General features: G+C 44.5%; 1 protein-coding gene across 1 annotated transcript in view; it reads right to left on the minus strand.

The window, feature by feature from the left end:
• Positions 1-6,065: 6,065 nt before the first annotated feature.
• LOC308327545 (teneurin-2-like) overlaps positions 6,066-21,670 on the minus strand; it is a gene marked incomplete at its 5' end in the record, with an annotated part of 87,529 nt that continues 71,924 nt past the window's right edge. Inside the window, 12 exons of the mRNA XM_080781066.1 lie at positions 6,066-6,960; positions 7,460-7,690; positions 8,223-8,353; positions 8,505-8,674; positions 10,960-11,057; positions 11,328-11,438; positions 12,320-12,476; positions 14,826-15,112; positions 15,467-15,625; positions 16,540-16,828; positions 18,567-18,720; positions 20,025-20,253. Of these exons, the coding sequence (XP_080637192.1) occupies positions 6,445-6,960; positions 7,460-7,690; positions 8,223-8,353; positions 8,505-8,674; positions 10,960-11,057; positions 11,328-11,438; positions 12,320-12,476; positions 14,826-15,112; positions 15,467-15,625; positions 16,540-16,828; positions 18,567-18,720; positions 20,025-20,253 (2,532 nt within the window). The 3' untranslated portion in view covers positions 6,066-6,444. The remainder of the gene's footprint in view (positions 6,961-7,459; positions 7,691-8,222; positions 8,354-8,504; positions 8,675-10,959; positions 11,058-11,327; positions 11,439-12,319; positions 12,477-14,825; positions 15,113-15,466; positions 15,626-16,539; positions 16,829-18,566; positions 18,721-20,024; positions 20,254-21,670) is intronic.

Raw genomic sequence — 21,670 nt, forward strand, 5'->3', positions numbered from 1 at the left:
TTGACTCATTTCGTAGGTAAAAATAGAGCTGTTTTTAAAAACCTAGAAAAAGACATGACAAAGCAGCAGCTTTTTCAATTTTATCTGGGTCTACACTCTACACTGTAGAGTCTACAGTATAGGCCTACATTTTATTGTAGCGTCCAGTGGGGGTTCGTGGCTCTGACTTTCTTTTGATCATCCATGAGCCCATGACTCTGGGAGTTTTATTATAGGCTATTGATTGTAATTTATCGGGATCCGAGCTACCTATGTTTAAAATAACAATTTAGCTCTTAGCCGATACCAATATTAGTTTGCTTGAGTGGCAGTCTCTGTTGAAGTTTCTGCAGATGTACTGCCTCTGTGGGTGCTGATGTCACCTTTTGTTGTTTTATGTAATTTTATGTAAATTGTAAGCTTAAATATAAATATCGGTTAATGCCAGCTTTATTTGCTGATACCGATATTGACAGATAACGGCAATCGGCCGATACCGATGTGTGGCCGATATATATCCAGCGATATATCGGTGTATCGATAATTGATTGTGTGGTTTACTATTGGAATGCGTTGGTGATTTCATGTGTTATGTTCAGGGATGGATTCAGATTCACAAAAGCACCCGTGGCCCCTGGTGTGAGTTGTGACTATAGAGCGTCGCAGTCCCGCCCCCTCGAGAGACCCGGAAAATAAATCGACATAGACTTTTCAGAAAGTATTTATTTAAAGACGTTTACGCCACGGACAAAGCCAACTCGGATCATGACAAATCATGACAATAAACACAATGTTTTGGGCCAAACAAATAATTAGAAAGTAGAAAGAAACGGCAGGTTACAACACATTTTTTGTTGTTTTTCTTCTTATAAATTATTTGATCGGCCCAAAACATTGTGTTCATGACTTGTCACGATCCGAGTTGGCTTTGTCCGCGGCGTAACCGTCTTTAAATAAATACTTTAGGAAAAGCCTATGGAGAAAATGAATGGAAAATCATTTCCTGGGCCACTCGTTCTGAAAGGGGGAGGGACTGCGACGCTCTATACTGTTAGTATATGGCAGACCCTTTAAGTGTTTGTACCAAGTTTGGCGTGTATTGTAGCAATACGCATCCTATAGGGCCCCCTGGAAGCCACGTGTGGCCCCCGGTGTGTGACGTATGTCTATTGTCATGGCAGACCCCTGAACAGTGTTTGTGCCAATTTTTGGTGCAGATTGGATCAACAGTGCGCCTGTGGCACCCAGGGCCCCCTAGCCGGGGATATTCTGATGACCCTACCCTGACCAGACAGTGATTATGCCAAGTTTGGTGTGGATCGGACTATAGGTGCGCCTTGCAAATCGGTCTTGTGTCTGAACTCAGCTTTGATGGCTGTGTTCTGCCCCCCTCCCCCCAGCAAACAAATGTTTGGTCAAACCATTGGGCTGTACAATAAGGGCCTATCTCGGCCCCGCCCCGCTCCCCTCCACCCCACCCCCCCCTGTAGCCAAACAATGGGAGCGGGGCGGGGCAGAGATAGACCCTTATTCCCAATTCCCCCCCCCCCCGGGCCTATTGTGCTTGATTGGAACGCCCAGCCAAGCCAGTGGCACCGCAGCCACCGAGTATCTGAATCGCAGTCTCCACGCCACTGCGGTGAGCAAGAACCTGAGTGTCCCTTTGCTGCTCACTCGCTTTATGTTCCGATTGAGACTTTTGGTTTGAAAACCGAAGCAAATAAATGGAGCTGAAAGTGAAAATCCAGGTCAGTACTCAAAAAGTCAGCAATTTATTGACACGTTGCTAACTCGAAAGAATGATTGGACAGTCATTTATGTCACTAAAAATACTTAAAAAGAGTTTTTTATTGAACACCCCATTGGAGTTAATTGCGGAAGTACAATGTGCATGATTTTACCTGGCTGTGAAAATGTAATCAGTTACAGATAATTTCTGATTGCATCATGGTACAACAATTACTAATTAATTACCCAATAGATTACTTCTGACTGCAATCTAATTATACATAACTTCCTCAAGACAGTTTACAGGACTATAATAGTAATATGCTTGATTTTCTTTTTTCTTTTTCTCTTTTTTACAAAAACTTGTGACTATTTAAAGTGCTATACAATTATGAATCATAAGAATGCTGAGACACATAATGTGATCCATCAGACTCACTGGAATCAGCCTGCACATGGTAGCTTATTTTTTCTTCTCTTTTTTTGTAATGTGACTATTAGTAATCCAAGGATTACTATTACATTTACTTACCAACACTGTTTGTAAATAAGGTTACCATTTACACAATCTTTGCCATTACTATACACAACAAAAGAAACATAATGACTCATTTAGGCAGATAACTTTGTGAAAATACATGAAAATCTGTAAAACATCTGTAAAAAAAGAAGAGAAAAACAAGAAAGAATATAAAGAAAGAATGAAAGAAAGAAAGAAAGCAACAGCCAGCAGCAATAAATAGTAGGCCTACTTTTTTTTTCTTTTTTCTCCCCCCCCCCCCCCCCTTCCCAGTCATCTGGCTAATTGCAGATTGTGCCTTCTTAACATACAATTTTACATATAATGGCTGTCGGGCAGAAATGATGTATGTCCATATTTAATACATGTGTTTTTTATCCTCCCACAAATTAATGCCATATTTTAGACTTTGCTGTATGACAGTGTCACCCAAAAGTAATGGGAATAGCCAATGTGCTGTGCATGCTCTTAGATCTGCTATATCTTAATAGAATGTTTTTGAAGATTCTTGAAAAATGGTTGCCTATAATGCCTTGCCCAAAATAGGGACGACAGGTTGAAAGTGGTTAAGTCTGTCTGTGGTGTTTTATAAATATTTAGCTTCAAGAACCCATTCCTGGTAGGATGTCTTATTTATTGATGATGACGCAGCAGCAGGAACAACAACAACAAGAATGACTGTTTCGACACACAGCAGAATTATCACGTTGAAGAAGGCCGTGTGCAGAAACCTTCATTCTTGCTGTTGCTGGCTGGCTAATCATGAATAAATAAGAGATGCTAAAAGGACTTAAAGAGAGTGCTGGTGAACTTTTTAAGCTACTTAACTCCTTTCAGAGCCTTGCACCCGATATGTGAACCATTAACTGATGAGTGGTCACATTCTCTTTTTCCAAGTTATTCTATAAATATCAAATAGTTACAAGAGCTTGTGACTAAATTAACTACTACATTGGATTCCATTGGAACACAGATCATTTTTTCATTTTCTGAAAAGAACGACATGCGGCTTCTGCCCGCCAGAGATTATATTAGTACACACACCTCCAAGTACTCCATAGGAATTCATGGATTGTTGAGAGTTGAGCACCAATATTGGTTTTCAGTCTGAAAAAAGTCAGTCATACAGTACACATTCACACTTGTGAGCTAGCCAATACAATGACTGCCAAATGGTTCCTTTTTAGACACATTGACTGAAACAGGTAAACATTTTCTTCTGCCAAAGTGAAATATCAACAAACATTAAGAACATATTTAAATCCTTACAAAAAACAGAGCAGAAATGATAACCTTTTGTCTAAGTCAAAATTCTATACAAACTGTTAAGCACACGTTCTTCATGATTGTCGTTTTAGTGCAATATAAAGAACTCAAGAGGAAATTATCTGACATAGTAGTATCAGTACGTCTGAACACTTTATCTGCAACAAATAGACAGCAAGCTACTGTAGAGACAGCAAGACAGACAGAAAGACAGCAAGAGAGGTAAAGACACTGAGGTTTCTTAGTTTCAGAAATATTAAATTTACCAGCTATTGCATTTTCTAGAGATCCAATAGGCCCTCACTGCCAAGCTGTGTTGAAATTAAAAACGGTTCCATCCACTTCTTTCTTATCCTGCAGATGCATAATACCGTACATAAGAAAACAGGATTTTATTATTATTATTATTTTGAATCAATGCAGCCCATTCACAAATCAGGGCCGGCTGATTATGTTTTTACCCCCGTCTGTCGGTCTGTGTGGCCGTTTCTGTATGTGAGATTCAGAGGCTATGTCTCGCAACCTACTACACCGGCAGATGTCTTTTGTGCACAGTCTGCACACTGCCACTAAGCCAAGGTCATAGACTGCCTGATCAGCTGCTTGCAGCGAACGCTTTGGCTGCCTGCTCTAAGAAGTTATTTTAAATTGTTGGACAGAGATGGCGGGCCCCTATTATTTACATTCCTGTCCTGATTTGTGTTCCCAGTCTGGCCCTGTAGAAACATAATGGACAAAAGGCATTAACGATCAGCATCCTTTATAATATTATATAAAAAAAATCACACCCGTGTGAAGTAAGTGGGGGGCGCTATTATCATCGTACATCATCATACATCATCTCATTCCGGCCAATCAGAATTGGCCTCCCCACTTTTGTCTTCAATATACAACATATCAATGTTTGTGTTTACACTATGATGTAAAATTGTCCATTCAATGTCAATGGGAATTTAATGTTTGTGTAGGACAATGTTTGTGTTTACATTATGATGTAAAATTGTCCATTCATTGTCAATGGGAATTTAATGTTTATGTAGGACAAAGTTTGTGGACACACAAAAAGCTGCACATAGGGGGCTAGTGCCCCTAAAAAAAGCATTTCCCCCCCATTGCTCTGTGCCTTTTCATACACATGCACAACGCCAAAAGAATGTCATCACATCATGAACCACAGAGATACACAACGATGGAGGGAGGCAGGGGCACGTCTCCTGGCGGAGATGTGTTCCCCAAGGAGCACCCCTCTCTAGTTTCATTTTACAATACATACATACATGCATTCCCAGGGGACCATGGGTTGAGTCACTGGTGTTACTGTATGTACATCCAACTGACTGGGTCCAGGGTTCTATGGGACCTCAATTCCGGTCCCTGTGCTAAACGTCTTGGGTGAGCTTTAGGAAACCCAATTGTCAGGCTTGGAGACGAATCATATTTGCCACCTATCTCCTTGTGAACTCCCGACTATGTCTGCTCTGCTTTATTACCTGTTGGTAATAATATCGTGTTTTGACAACTAAGATTGCCGACAATACTGTAGCACAAATAACATTGCTGTAATACTGTGCAGCAACACTAATCAGTCATTGGCCATTGGCCAATGATGGGTGTCCAAAAGTGCTGTCAACTTTCCGACAAACAAGGAAGTGAAGTGATGTTTCTCTGGCTGTAACAAATGAATGGAGGTACAGTAACGTCTTTTGGGCAACGCTGGCAGTTTGAACATTCTGTAAGGAAGTAAATACATTATTTTTGCCCTTTCCATTTTCTCTCGGATGGTGTGAAATCTTCAAACACTCTCTTCCCCCCGTTACACAGGCTGATTAGAAAAGATGATCTAATAAACACACTACAATCAACAGTTTACAAACTTTTAAGACCCACCGGAAACGGGTTGAGATCTACATGTAGTCCTCAAACCATAGTTTGCAAAGCGCTGGTGTTTGGAGGGGTCCCTGACGGTTTCCCCTCAGTCACCACAGTAGGAAGGTCAGGGTGTGGGTCTCGATGATGTCACAGTTCCTATGCCAAGTCAATGTAAAGTGGCAATTTGGTGGCCCTCATCAGTGTCCATTTCAATTTAAAGGAGAATTCTGGACCGGCGCTTTTCTTATCGTAATCTGATTTTATTATATCCAAAAACCAGCATGGACTGCAGCTCAGAGCATGGGTCTAAATCCCAACCACACCGGTAGGAACTCCTTGGGACAAAACCGTTTCAAGGTCAACCACACCAATGCAACTCATTGCAACTCAATGAGTTGCATTGGTGTGGTTGACCTTAAAAACCGTCTCGTCCCATCTTGACCCTTTGGTGTGGTTTGGGCTTTAGGCTCATTCGCCTTTGGGACAAAACACTGTGCAATGACTTTGGTCATTATGAAAGACAGATGTGTAGGTAAAAAAAATCAAGCGATCAAAATAAGTGATTTAGCGTATGACCCAACGCACACAGTCGGAGCTGTGCTGCGCTCTGGATGTTATGTAATATTTCACCTGTACCACTCATTATTGGATGAATAAAATCACACCAGATTAAGAAAACAGTTAATCCGGAATTCTCCTTTAAACTGTGTAATCATTCCTCTTAAAATTCCCTTTTTAGAATTATTTGTTTGGGAGTATTGTTATCAAGACCAATATACAATTAGTGCAAAATGATAAACTTTAATTTCTAGACTGCCAACATTACAAACTACAAAGGACAAACCCTGTTTTCCTGCTTTTTATATTTTTTATCAGATAAGTATATATATTATTTTCTTTTTTATCCAGATTCCCTCCAGTGCAAAAGATCCCACCGTTCTGTCTTGAGGCTATTTTGCATCCCTCTCTGTAAACATTTTGGTTGAATTAATCTGGGAGGGGTGCAAAACAGCAAGTAATGTGTTGCTTCTCTGCGATATTCCTCACCGGTGCTACAGATGACGTTACCTCCCCGGTGTCTGTTACCTCCTTCCCGCCTCGTTCTGCCGGAGAAACTGAATGTTGGTGCTGCTGTCGGCCAACTCGGGGTACTGCTCCACGGGCAGGATGTAGTATCCGTCGTAGCCGCTCACCTTCCCCGTCGACAGCAGCTCCTGCCTCTCTCCCTCCGCCCACACCCTCCCGCCGTCCCTCTCCCTCCCCTCCCTGGCCCGCTGCACCTCTCTCGCCCAGGCCCGCGCCACGGCCCGGGCGTGCGCCTCCTCCGCCAGCCGCGCCCTCTCGCGCTCCAGCACCTCGGCGCCCAGGCCGTAGCGTATGCTGACGGACATGGCCGCGCTGTGGATCTCGATGATCAGGCCTCGGCGGGAGCGGCCGCTGATGGTGACGTTGAGGCCGCTGTCCAGGGACTTCCTGCCGCCGGTCACACCCAGGGGGAGGAGCTCGGGCTCGGCCATGCCCAGCTTGACCAGGAAGTGGCAGTCCCTCCCGTCCACTGTCGAGCGCGAGCCCTCCAGGTAGAGGGCGCCGTTCAGCACCTACACGAGGGAGAGGAAAGCGGAACGACGTCGATGCGGTCAACAATTTATTACAAAGAATGGATTGTCTAGAATCAGTGGTTCCCCAACCTTTTAGCTCAAGACCTAACTAGTGACTTCACGTCGGGTTGTGAGCCGGATTTCTTTTGGGAATGTTTTTTGAAAATGCTTTGAAATAATAATTCAAAACAAAATGTAGCAAACAAAAATAATAAAGGAACCCGACCCAGTGTTTGCGAACCAGTGATTTATAGACCACTGTTTCTCAATGTCTAGTCCGGGCCGACCAGGGATCTGTAACTCTGAGATGATACAAATTGAACAATGTTCATCTTGTAATCTACACTGTAAAATTCTGTAAAAATGCAGTGCACAAATGGAATCAAATGGAGCCGTAAGGTCCCATGTGGTTCCATCTCAGAGTTAGAGACCTGTAAGGGTCCATTGGGACCCCCTGGTAATCCCTGGACCTGAGGTTTTAGACCAAATTCTTTCCCACCTGAGCAATCTTTCTACTGTCCTCTCCAGCCAATCCGGATGCGACAGCAACGACACGGCTCTCTCTTATGCCCAACATTATTCCTCGAAGCAGAGCAGGAGTCCGGGACCCGAACCAATAGCCGGGTCGGTCCTTTCGACCCGGCTTGGGATCTTTATCCAGAGTTCTGCCCTCCAGAGCCATGAAGGCCTGGTTCAGACGATCCATGGACTGCTGGACCCCTGTGATTGACTGACCGGAGGGAGTCAGGAGGAAGATAATGAGAGGGACGTTAGGTGGTTTACTCAAGATGGAGTGGACTGATGTTTTTCCACCCTAAAACATGATCATCAGGTATTAGTATTATATATAATATATATATATTCAAAAATATATGGAGCTGATCTGTTCTGACATTCCATATGTTGATCCTTCCCCATCCATCCTTCCTCTTCGATGTCTCCCTTTTAACTGATTGATACCTGTCCATTTAAACTCTAGATGGGCCTGCCCCAAAGTTATTAGTGCAGCTGCGCCTGGCAGCAGGCGAAAACTATAGTTCTCAACAGGCCCGAAAATTAAGATCTTACCCCCCATGCTAAAGCGCCAGCGCTCGCCCAGCAGTCTGCTGTCACCCAGGCGGATGAGTGCACGCGACCTCGCCCTTTAGGGCAAGGTCGCTTCTCGCCCTCAGGCGTCTTACTGGTTTTACACCACTGGTTAGGGGAAGGTTCTTTGGCAACAGGAGTGAAAGGAAGGAAGGAAGGAAATATAGAAGGAATACCTGCGTTTTTTCCCAGTAGTAGCTAGCCAACAGTTCATAGTGAGGCTCAGTGAAATAAAGCGGAGGTCGAGGGAATCCAGGGATTATGTTACTGAGCTGGAAACCAAACATCACCAGCCAGCTTTTAACATCTGCAGAAAGACAGACGCACAAAAAGACAGAGAGAGAGAGAGAGAGAATTAGGAAGAAGAAAAAAACTAGTAGCATGAACCAAACACCTTTTGTCTTTTCACCCTTCTGCTTAGCATCAGGGTGTATAATAAAACAATCCCTTGTCATTACCTGTCACGTAGTTCTTGAGGTTGATGACGTCACTCAGAGGGTTGTTGTTCTTAAACATATATAGGTTGAAGGGGGCGGGGTCGTGGGCCGTCCTGGGGAGCAAGCTGTGGTCCGGACTCATCCAGCGGCCCGCCAGGACATCGTAGTCTCTCTGGCCAAAGTGGACCAGTCTGGAAGAAAGAGAAAGAGACATGTTGTCAGTGGAGCAGTCTGGAGACAGAGGAGGAAGACAGAGACATGTTGTCAGTGGAGCAGTCTGGAGACAGAGGAGGAAGACAGAGACATGTTGTCAGTGGAGCAGTCTGGAGACAGAGGAGGAAGACAGAGACAGAGACATGTTGTCAGTGGAGCAGTCTGGAGACAGAGGAGGAAGACAGAGACAGAGACATGTTGTCAGTGGAGCAGTCTGGAGACGGAGGAGGAAGACAGAGACATGTTGTCAGTGGAGCAGTCTGGGGACAGAGGAGGAAGACAGAGACAGAGACATGTTGTCAGTGGAGCAGTCTGGAGACGGAGGAGGAAGACAGAGACATGTTGTCAGTGGAGCAGTCTGGGGACAGAGGAGGAAGACAGAGACATGTTGTCAGTGGAGCAGTCTGGAGACGGAGGAGGAAGACAGAGACATGTTGTCAGTGGAGCAGTCTGGGGACAGAGGAGGAAGACAGAGACATGTTGTCAGTGGAGCAGTCTGGGGACAGAGGAGGAAGACAGAGACAGAGACATGTTGTCAGTGGAGCAGTCTGGAGACGGAGGAGGAAGACAGAGACATGTTGTCAGTGGAGCAGTCTGGAGACGGAGGAGGAAGACAGAGACAGAGACCAGAAGGCACCAGAAGGAGAGACCACATCACCCCTGTCCTGGCCTCTCTCCACTGGCTGCTGGTAAAGTTCAGAATTCAGTTCAAAACCCTCCTCTTTGTATACAAAGCCCTCAATGGGCTGGCCCCCTCCTACATCACTGACCTCCTATCTTATCCCCCCTCTACCAGGACCCTCAGGTCAGCAGATAGGGGTCTCTTAGGGGTTCCGCACACAAAAAAGAGGCTCAGGGGCGACCGCGCCTTTGCCGTCTCAGCCCCCACTCAGTGGAACAGAATTCCCCTCCATTTTTATATTCACAAGCTTTTCCACCACCGACATGATCCTGCACCTTTTCTTTTAGACTATTCTGTCCTATTTTTCTGTTGTTTTATTATTGACGTCTTCTACACTGTATTATATTGTATTGTATTGTATTTGTGAAGCACTTTGGTACAATGAGAGTTGTTTTTAAATGTGCTATATAAATAAATTTGATTTGATTTGATTTGAGAGACATGTTGTCAGTGGAGCAGTCTGGAGACAGAGGAGGAAGACAGAGACATGTTGTCAGTGGAGCAGTCTGGAGACGGAGGAGGAAGACAGAGACAGAGACATGTTGTCAGTGGAGCAGTCTGGAGACAGAGGAGGAAGACAGAGACATTTTGTCAGTGGAGCAGTCTGGAGACGGAGGAGGAAGACAGAGACAGAGACATGTTGTCAGTGGAGCAGTCTGGGGACAGAGGAGGAAGACAGAGACATGTTGTCAGTGGAGCAGTCTGGAGACGGAGGAGGAAGACAGAGACAGACATGTTGTCAGTGGAGCAGTCTGGGGACAGAGGAGGAAGACAGAGACATGTTGTCAGTGGAGCAGTCTGGAGACAGAGGAGGAAGACAGAGACATGTTGTCAGTGGAGCAGTCTGGAGACAGAGGAGGAAGACAGAGACATGTTGTCAGTGGAGCAGTCTGGAGACAGAGGAGGAAGACAGAGACAGAGACATGTTGTCAGTGGAGCAGTCTGGAGACAGAGGAGGAAAACAGAGACAGAGACATGTTGTCAGTGGAGCAGTCTGGGGACGGAAGAGACAGTGGTGTAAAGTAACTCAGTCAGTACATGCACTCTGACTCAAGTGCTGTACTTGAGTGCAATCTTGAGGCATTTTTTTTTAACTTTTGTTTATTTAACATGATTCACATGATTTATGAAAACAAAACAAAAACTGAAGGGGGGGACATTTACATGGTTACCAAAAATAGACGATCTACAATATAGCTCATCGAGGGGATATTAAAAGCAGAGGTATGGATTTCCCCCCCGGACGCTGCAGCAAACTGAACCCTGGATTCAAGAATTATGCAAGCGGGGACACTTCTGCTGTGAAATCAATCATGCTTTTAGCCTCGTCATTCATTTGGATAACATCTGATCACATGTTGCTGATATTCAGAGTTAAGGTGTTATTGTTGTCTAGCAGAATTAAACTCTTACATAAAACAGAGATCTCTGCTGTCTCATGATTGGCCAAAGTATAATACTGTAACTTTGTGATTCTCAACATTTTATTTAATTCAAGGACCCCAGGTTTATGTGCATTTTAGGATTTTTTTGATACCGCTGGTGGTCCCCGGACCTGCTGTTGAGAAACATTGCTGTTACCTGGTCAAGGGATCATACAGGCCGCCATGGAAACCAATGACCAAAGGGAAGTCTGGGTTGGTATCGTGGTATATCTCACCATATGCTGTGTACTGAACCTGAGATAGAACAAGATATAATATACAACAATATAATAGAAGATTATACATTACATTAACATTTTGTCACTGTCGGGCAGAAACCAACAAACTCCGTTTTCATGAATACATTTTATTGTCACCCCCTTTATGTGTGTTGGTTAAGAAAATCACACAAAAATCACTCCAAATTACATATTGGAGTTTGCTGGTTTCTGCCCGACAGGCTAGCAGTGATATAATATAAAACAAGAAAGAGCCTGTCTGTGTCTGTCTGTCTGTCTCTTTCACCTGTTTGACCAGCAGTCCGTTGCTACTGAACAGAGCCAGAGGGGTTCCTGTGTTATCCGAGGCGATGTAGTATTCTTCACCACCTGTCACCTCCATAGCAAACACTTGGCCCTGCAAACACACACACAGCATAACAATACAGCATAAACACATGGCCCTGCAAACACACACACACACACACACACATCATAACAATACAGCATAAACACATGGCCCTGCAAACACACACACACACACACACACACACACACACACACACACACACACACACACACACACACACCATCATAACAATACAGACAAAGTAGCTGTAGGTTTATTTTTATTTTTATGTTGTACATTTCCACCTCTAATGACGGGAGGTGGACGCTTTTCAGACAGGGCATTAGTCCGACATTCATCCGTATGTCGGACTAGCGTCTGCTTCCGTGCTTGTGGTTATGGTTAGGTTAGGAGATGAGGTGGGTTGTCATTTGTCGGACCAATGACTTGTCTGAACTACGTACTGCACCCATAATGACATGAACAAAATAGGGACACCAGGTTTAAAGTTTAAAGTCTGTCTCTTGTTAACAAGTATTAATAAGAGCTTGTGACTAAATAATATCTGCTTTAGATTAATTGGAACACAGGTTATTTCTTTCCCATTGACATGATCCTGAATTATACAGGATAAAGAAAGCAAAAATAGACAGACAGACAGACAGACAGACAGTCCCCGCAGGCAGACCTTCACGCGTGGCCGTGCACGTTTTCGGCTGCGCACAGTTTTTAGACAGCTGGTGGATGGAAAAGAAGCTCCACCTCCGCGCCCGACTGACGCGACGGACAGCTTCCCGGACGCGCTCTCCTCCGCGTCAGTCAGCCGCGGAGGTGGATCTTCTTTTCCATCCACCAGCTGTCTAAAAACTGTGCGCAGCCGAAAACGTGCGCGACCACGCGCGAAGGTCTGCCTGCGGGGAGACCGACCGACCGACAGACAGAGGTTTTACCTGGAGGTCATAGTAGAAGGCAGTGATCTCTCCACCTGAGTGGTTGTAGACATGGCTGATCCTCTCTGGGTAGTTCAGGTCCGCGTAGAAGAACTGCAGATGAACTCCTTGGTTGGTCTTTCTGGACACTCTGCGACCCAAGCCGTCATAACGGTACCTGGTACATGGAGTCAAACACGCATTCAGTGTTTTTGACAGCAAAAGTCTGGTTTCAAATCAAATCTAACTTTATTTAAAGAGCACGCTTAAAACAACAAAGATTGACCAAAGTGCTGTACAGATCAGAAGCAAAACAGACAACAAGCAAGAAGCACAATATACAAGCAAGAAACACAATGTGAGAAATGTCGGCATGAATCCAGGAATAACATAAGCATGAAAGACAGCTAAAGCAAAAGCAAACATTAGATGGACTTTATAGATTGGGCGGATCTAATATAGAAGGGCAGGCTCTTCCAGAGCCTGGGGGCTGCTCTTCCAGAGCCTGGGGGCTGCTCTGCCACATGCGCCCCTAGGCCCTCATTTATCAACCGTGCGTACGCCAAAATATGGGTGCACGCCGAAATTGCCGACATTTTTGACATTTACCATTTCCGCCAAAGCTTGAAATTGAACGTGACAACGTACAAAATCGACGTTTGCTTCTCAGCTGGCGTACGCATTTTTTTTCTGTCTTACACAAGCGGAGCAGCATTGTCTGAACTGCTGACACTGTCACAGGCATCTAAACATATGTTTTCACTCCTAAAATGTTAATATAAAACGGTATGTGTATGTAAAAAACAAAAGAGAGATTTCCAACTTTACAAGTAATTAAAATCGCGCAATTAAAAACAATATAACATGTTTACAATGTATTAGTTTGTGCTTAATCAAACACTTGTTATGCGAGCGCACTTGTGAGATGATTTTGGAGCGCATGCGGACGCGGTGATGCGGCATATGCGATTATGATATTATTATTTTTTTAAAGGCATGAATGGACTGCACGCCTTTATTTCCAAGTGACAATGACAAGCATAGCATACAGCTTGCCTATTTGTAGTAAGTACTAGCAGGCTATAGGCGTAAGGGGCTTAATCATTCACCATTTATAAGTGCTTAGACAGTTTTGACAGTTCAGATAAAAGCGAGATCATTTTCGGGGGTCGGGAGGACGGGACCGCGGCGTGCGTCGCCACCAGCGCAAGCGGCAAGCCTTCATCCATATGTTTATGATTCGTTCATCAATGATCAAATCACTACATAAACGTTGATTGTGAGCTGCCTTGACGACATGATAGCCTATCTCTCATGCAGGCATGTCACCCACAGGACTTTAATATCACAGCAGTGCGCAGTATCACGCCTTCGCCGTGCACTGCGCACGAATGGGTAAAATTAATATAGGCCAGCCTACAAACTAATTCCATTCATGGCGATGCGATGTCGATGTGTCATATATGCGTGCATGCGTGGACATGACAGCAAAGCAAGCGAGGTGAGAGGAAAACAGACAGGGTAGGCCTACAACTTTATTTAATTCATGCAGGTGTTCGTTCTTTATTTAACAAGACACCAGTGGGCTTGCAAGTTGCGTGTGCTTCTGCGTGTGTGTGTGTGTGTGTGTGTGTGTGTGTGTGTGTGTGAGAGAGAGGTGCGTGAGGCGGGCAAGGCACGGGAGAAACCTTTTTTCCATGGTTTCCATGGTTCCCACAGGTCGTAAACATGTGTTCAGTCGCAAAAACGAGGGCGAGGCTTGATTTCATAGGGCGTGCCAGATATATTTCAGCCGTCACATTTATTAACGCCAGAACGAAATTAAGGAAGGATCAGCTGTTTGCGATCACTTTATAAATGCCGTGGCGACGTGGGTGTACTACGAAACCTGCACTCGAATCTGTGGCAGATTTTACACTTGATTAGTAACTGTAACAGTAACTGATCAGCAGATCTCAGAGCTCTAGCTGGGGTGTGGGTTTAACGAGCTCGGAGAGATACTCGTGGGCCAGCCCGTTTAAATGTTGAAAAGTAAATAAGATAACTTAAAAATCTATCCTAAAATTAACAGGGAGCCAGTGAGAAGAGGCCAGTACAGGGGTTATATGTTCTCGTGTTTTAGTGCCATAGTCGAGCAGACAAAAAAAATATCATACAGTTGATTCTACAGTAAATCTACAGTTGATTTTGTCAGCAAAAAGGCTTGCCTTGATGGCTGTTGTAAATCGTAATGGCTGACACTTGTTGCATGCAATCAAGTGTCAGCTATTTTCAGTTTCACCTGAACACAAACAAACAAAGTTACTTGTGTTTTAGTTCTACTGGATCTCTTCTCTACTAGTCCCTCCCTAACATTTTAGTCTACTTTTTAGTTATATTAAATAGTCAATATATTTAGTCTTTTAGTCAGCATAGATTTGTTTATTTCGTTTTCATCAGTGAAAAAAGGGTAGTCAACTGAATTGTAATGAAAGCGTGTCCATCAACAAGCCAAGATAAGACACTGACAGTACAAACACAGACAGACCTGACGCTCCAGCCTCCAGGCAGTCTACTGTAAGCTCTCTCCAACAGGCCGTTGGAATTGTAGTCAAAGAACTCGGAGCCTCGCTGACTCAGCACCCCGTCCTCGTCCAGTCGGTACTGCATGTCCCCGAGTCTGGTGATGCGGTCTCTGAGGTCATAGCGCAGGGGGAGGAGCCTGGCCCCGGGGTTGCCGGCGTGGGCGTTGCTCGGGTGGCTGCTGCCGGGATTCAGAAGGTGGAGGTTTCCATTGAGGTCGTAGCTGTAGCGCCACGCCGACCAATCATTCACCTGGAAGGAAGGAAAGGTTAAAAAAATGCATTGTCTTGAAGTTCATACAGTTCTGCTTGACATTGTACATTCATTCTTCTGTTACGTGCATGTAGAGTTACCAAATGACCCTTGACATACGGAATCAACGTCCCTTAATTGGAAACTAAATGACCCTAATGTCCCTTATTGAACTGATAAGACACCCACACACACACACACACACACACACACACACTCTCTCTCTCTCTCTCTCTGGATTGAAATTGTGTATCTGTAAATATTTAAGCGATACGCTTAAATTGTTCTTCGCAGGGGTTCCCAAACTTTTTAGGTCGAGACCCAAGCGAGAGATTAGACGTATACTCTCCTCACCTTAACGCCTACCAGCTGGCCGTCTCCATCGTATTCATATCTGTACTGGGTGGTGTTGGCGTACGCGCCAATCTTTATCTCTCTCTTCACAACCCGACCCATGCTGTCATACTGAACCGTCATCCAATACATCAACGACCTGAAGATCTCGTACTGGACCTAGAGAAGAGGCATTATGTTCAGAGGGAATGAGTGAAAAGCTACAGTACGTTTCATATGCCTACCCGCGGGATTGGAACCCGGGTCTCCTCACATAAGTAAGCCTTGCCGAGTATGAGGCCTATAGGGCAGGAGCCTATGGCCTCCATTTTCGACTGATCTTTCTAAATACACTGTTTTGGGATCTAGCAGTGGGGAAGGGGTGTTCCCCCACTAAAGTTGATATTTTGGTTACCTGTCTAAATCCCTAAAACACCTCCGTTACCCGTTATATTATGCATAGGTGTGGAAGAGTGTTGCGTTGCTGCCTTGAAGTCTCACTTGTGCTGTGCAGTGTGCACCCCTCAAATCTCTAGACGCAAATACCGGTCTGCAAAAAAGATAGCGGGTGATGCTGGACGAAAATACCATTAAGGGACAGAGAAAGCTCCTATATTCGTAATTTTCGGGCACCGGCTGAATTGCGGGCCGCGTTGCGGGTAAAGGCGGCGACGAAATTGGAGCCCTATCTCCCGTTTCCTTAGCATGAGGCAGCTTGATGTACAAGTACACCCTCTGGACATGGCGCTATATATATCGCAGGGACTTACCTCAATCCAACCCTTGAGTGCCAAGCAGGGAGGCAATGGGTCACATGGCTCTGTATTGTTTACGATAGTCAGTCACTCATATTTGATACAGTGTGTTTCTACGATAATGTAACTACTTCAGTGGCAGTGACATTAGTGATTTCTTGCCGTCAGTTGATTCTTCATATGCATAATAGTCAAACTGCCGGGATCATTTGTTTATTTTTGGAACACAGTTATACATATTTGACGCGATTTAAGAAAAGTCTATGGGAATTCAGAATGGGGGGGAAAAATGTCTTGAAGGTGTACCACAGGTGTACAGAATAGATGTGATGGGCTCACCTCTTTAATCCGACCGTGAGCATCAAAGTGTTTGGAGAGCGTCATGACCGCCGTGGTGATGATCTGGTTGACGTCATAGTAGATCACACCGAATTTCCCAAAGTGCTCCACCTTCCCCGAGATGTCGTCGTAGCGGTACAGGTCCACGGGCAGCGGGGTCTCGCCGATCACAGGCTTCAGACTCGCCACTCTGAACGAATTGTCGTGGTAGGTGTAGTCGAACCGCGCGTTGACCATGCCCTCCTCGGAGAATCGATAGGACTGCTTGTCCACCAGGGGGCCCACTCTCCTGTTGGAACAAGGGTTATGACAATACTATCAATATCAACAACAATAACGTCTCTCTCAGACGAGCCCTCCATCGTCGCTTCCAGTCATCCCAGGTTCTCCATACATCCGGCCAGCTCGTTGGTGCTTTGTGCTCCTGCGTCGTTCTTGAGTACATCCACGTACGTTAATGTGGGACGTCCTCGTGACGTCAGCCCGTGTGTTGGTTCCCACAGAACTAGTTGGCTGCCTGGCACCTCATGGTGTCTTTGGCGGTGTCATGCTACTCTCATTCTCCCGGCTGATACTTTCTGGCTCACCCTTGGTATTCCATCATACAGAGTCTTGTTGGTAACATGTGTACTCTTGCTGATGTTAAGTACGGCACACAGCATTCTGGTGTAGAACCCATCTAGAGACTACAACAACAACGTAAGGAGATTAATCACCAAAGTGACAGAGTCATTGTTTTTGATCAGCAGGGCACCTGCTTTCCTGGAATAGTAAACATCATATTGATTTGTGCTGTTATTTGGCATATTATGAGAGGAAAAACCTTTAATGCAAAGGAGAGAATGTGACCGGCAGCGATTATGGACAGTTCAACGCAGTTGTCACTCCCTACACAGGAGAAGAGTCAAGTTAACACAACGGTGAGACAACCAATGAATGAGTCTGGATGGATGGAATGAATGAGAATGGAATCACTAAAATACAACCACATCATTCACAATCACCCGAGGAAAGCCGTTACTGGGTACCAGTGGTCCTTGAGGTGGTCCCCAGCTAAATGATGGAGAGTTGGTAACCAAATGGACTCATATACTGTAGATCTTTAACTCTTGAGAGCGTAAAATGAAACCACACTCTCAAGAGTTAAATGATCGGTAAAAACACAATTATGGAATGTAGTAAAATAATTGTTACTTTGATCAATGATTGCCTGTAATCGCTCCTAAATGGTACCAACATCATTCAATACAGCTTGGCATTGTGGACTAAATCGAATCCAACAATAATAAAAACAAAATATTCTACGTCTTGGGTCTGAGAGGCTAAGGGCTTCATCTTGCGCCACCCTTATCACTAAACTAATTTGCCATTTTTTACTATTTAAAAAAACCCTTTAAAATAGTTCAACTAGCCGATCTACATGGAGACATTGTGAGCTTGTAGAGTTTAGGGATAAGGGGTGGCGCAATATATAGAATAATGGGATCCAGATATGAAAAAGATTGAAAACTACTACTTTACAGGATGTGGTGATGTACTTTTTGTACTTGTGTTCATTGGTGTTAATTTACATAATGGGGCGGCAGGAGGTAGATTGTCCGCATGGGAACCGGAAGGTTGCCAGTTCGAACCCGGGCTCCGGCAGCCAGACCAGTCAGTCAGTGTTGAAGTGTCCTTGAGCAAGACTCTGAACCCCTAATTGCTTCCGATGTGCAGGTTGGTATACTTGTATGGTTTTCTCGAATGTGCAAAGGCGCTATATAAATGCACCATTTACAATTCATAGTAAATGACTGTCTGTGGATGTTGGAGGTAAATGAACATGAAGAATTGCACCATGTATCCAAAAGCACTAGTGTCAAATCATCAGTGTCTCTGTAGGCTATATACTGTGTACGGTATTTAATGTGCCACTGTGTTCATAGTGTGTGTGTGTGTGTGTGTGTGTGTGTGTGTGTGTGTGTGTGTGTGTGTGTGTGTGTGTGTGTGTGTGTGTGTGTGTGTGTGTGTGTGTGTGTGCGTGTCACCTGTATCTGATCGTGCAGGAGAATCCTCCACTCTGCAGAGTGACCATCTTCAAGACACCTGTGGACTCGTCATAGCCGAAGGTGACAGCTGTGCCGTCATACAGAACCTCTGACAGCTTCCCCAGTTTACTGTACTTATACAGGACCCTGCGGCCTGAGAGGAGAGGAGAGGAGAGGAGAGGAGAGGAGAGGAGAGGAGAGGAGAGGAGAGGAGAGGAGAGGAGAGGAGAGGAGAGGAGAGGTGTTAATGGCATTTTGCGGGTACCTTTTACCTGAGTTCATGAGGGGATGCGTTGGGGGGAAAAATGTTAGGAGAAAGGAGGACAGAAACAGGGTAAGATGACAGTGGTGCTATCTGTGTCTACATGATACCATCAATTTGACAAGAAAAAAAAGAAAGAAACAGAGCTGTCCAGAATACATTCTTGCGTCTGTCGCCCCCGAAATCTGTGAGCAGACATGAAGATAAACAGAAGCAAACACGCCTTTTTCACACTGCTGTATGTAGTAGTAGACATATTTATTCATATCAGTTGAGCCGTGAAGCGATGCGTGACAAAGGTAATGAGGCTGTTCGTCTGTCTGTGACTGTTCGTCTGTGCTACTGTATATGTCAGCAGATCTGTCCACGAGAGGGTGCTGGAAATGTCAAGACGAACCCATGGGCCAGTGGTAGTACAAAAGTATTGGTATAAAAATGTAGGACCACTTTTCAACATACCTGTATGTAATTGCTCCTCACAAATGTTCATAATAAAATGCCACAACGTCTTGTCTGCGACTGTGTCTCACGGGAGGGCTGTGGGCTGTGTCCACCAGTGATCAATGGGGAATCCAAGCTAATAGAAACTGCAGGCTTTCTATTCCTGAAAAGTTGCAATGCGATAATGGAAGCCATCGTTCTCACGAAAATATTTTTTTTTCATCATGAACATTAGTGAGGACCAATTATATGAAGATAAGTTGAAAAGTGGTGAAGTGGTAATACTACTTTAAAGTACCAAAAGTAGAAATACAGTAGTACAATTGTACTTAGGTACAGTACTTAAAAAGAATGTACTTAGTTCCTTTCCACCACTGGCGTAAACACACTTCCATACCCCCTCCCAAAAAAAATGAATGGCACCATGCAGCTCAAATATGCACACCTCCAGGTTGTATCATTGTAGTTGCTAACTGTCATCCATATGTGTGATCATAATGTAGCTTAGCAGGTGTGTACCCGTCTGTCCCCACGTACTGTACATCAGTGGTTCCCAAAGTGGGGTCCCCCAGGGGACCTTGAGGGAGTTCCAGGGGGTCCCTAGCTAAATGACAAAAATCTTCTCTTATGGGGGTCCCTGGCATATGTTTTCAAATGGGGGTCTGCAGGTTAATAAGTGTCAATTTGGGGGTCTTTGACGTGAAAAGGTTTGGGAACCACTGCTGTACATGATCATAATGTAGCTATAGCAGTACCTGTCCCCAGGTACTGTACATTGGTCAGCCTGCCGTCCTCACTGAGGTCATGGATTACGGTGGCGTTGCTCTCGGGGGGGTTGTAGGTGTTCCGTATGTAACCGAGGGACACGTGTGATGTCATGGTGTGCCTCGCCATACTGGGCATTGTCACCGAGGTGACGCGACCCGTCGGGTCGAACTCAAACACATACTGACGCTGGGTCTGCTGCAGCAGGAGCACCATGGACTGGAGGAGAGAAGAGGAGAGGAGACCAGAGGAAGGAAAGGCCAGGGGAGGGAAAGAAACGAGCCAAAGAAAGAAAGAAAGAAAGAAAACAAGCAAGCAAGCAAGAAGGAAAGATAGACAGATAGATAGACAGATAGATAGAAAGCAAGGAAACGAGAAAGAAAGAAAGAAAGAAAGAAAGAAAGAAAGAAAGAAAGAAAGAAAGAAAGAAAGAAATGTGTTAGGACTTGGTTGTGGCACTCTGGAGCCATTGCAGTCAGGAACTAGATGAAAGAAGAGGCAGGAAATGGAAGGAAGGAAGAGCGACTCTGGAGTTAAGGAGAAACAACCCACGTCCTGGAACTTTACGGTCACAGGTTTGACCCCCGCAGCAGCGCATGCCAAAAAAACAAAACACGCTTTGTTGTATACACCACGACAGAAGTGATCTTAATTACAAAGTTGACCTAAAAAGACAAGAAAAAAAAGAACAAGAAAGGATAGCATAGCTTTGCTGGCTTTGCTGTAACAGGAAGGCACAGAGTTAATCTTATAATCTACCAAATGAAAGAAGGAGAAGACTTAAAGGGATAGTTTCACCTTTTGAAATGCCAAGGATGAAACAGAGTCGATATGTACAATGTCAGCATGGAGAAGGGACACACACACACACACACACACACACACACACACACACACACACACGCTAATGTTGGAGGCTGCTCCCGTTCGGTTATGAAGGTGAAAAAAGTGAAGCAGTCCCGTTTTTAAAGTAATACTACCGTTACTACTGCAATTAACAGCATTGTATTTGTCTACTACTGACAATGATTACATTACAATGATTGTCAACGGCTAAAGTAAAGAGTGTGAGTGTGTTATTATTCACAAGAGGGACTGGATATGCTATAATGTAATGTATGCAGTGTGGAATCAAAGTGTAAACAAAATGTCACTAATGAAGGCCAGCAAAACTAATGAATAATTAATAAACCCCAAACACAAAGTCCTTTTGCATGCATTAATTTATTCAAAAATGTGTTTGTTCTTAATAAAGTGGCCCTGAGGTAAAGAGCCACTTGAACATCTATGGAGCGAGTCGATATCAATTTGATCAAAAACACAGAATCTACAAAAGGAGATAGCAGTGGAGGCTGGTGCTGCATCCAGATAAGGTTCTGAGAACTTGTGACATCAAACACTCTGCGTTTGTGAAGTCTGAGTCATGTAAATGAAGTCCCTATGGAAATGTGAAATTCAGATGCTATATTACGGAACTCCATGAAACAACATTAGTATTGAAAAGACGCATGATATGAAAGGTATTTCTTTGTTGTAACCACAATGTTTGTTTTAAAGTGCTCTTTATTGGGATATCTGTGATATGCGATATCAGTAAAAGATCACATTAAAAAATCCTGATGAAAAGAGGTTTAAT

This window comes from Protomyctophum bolini, assembly GCF_963924005.1.
Source record: "Protomyctophum bolini genome assembly, chromosome: 13".
Classification (NCBI taxonomy): Eukaryota; Metazoa; Chordata; class Actinopteri; order Myctophiformes; family Myctophidae; genus Protomyctophum; species Protomyctophum bolini.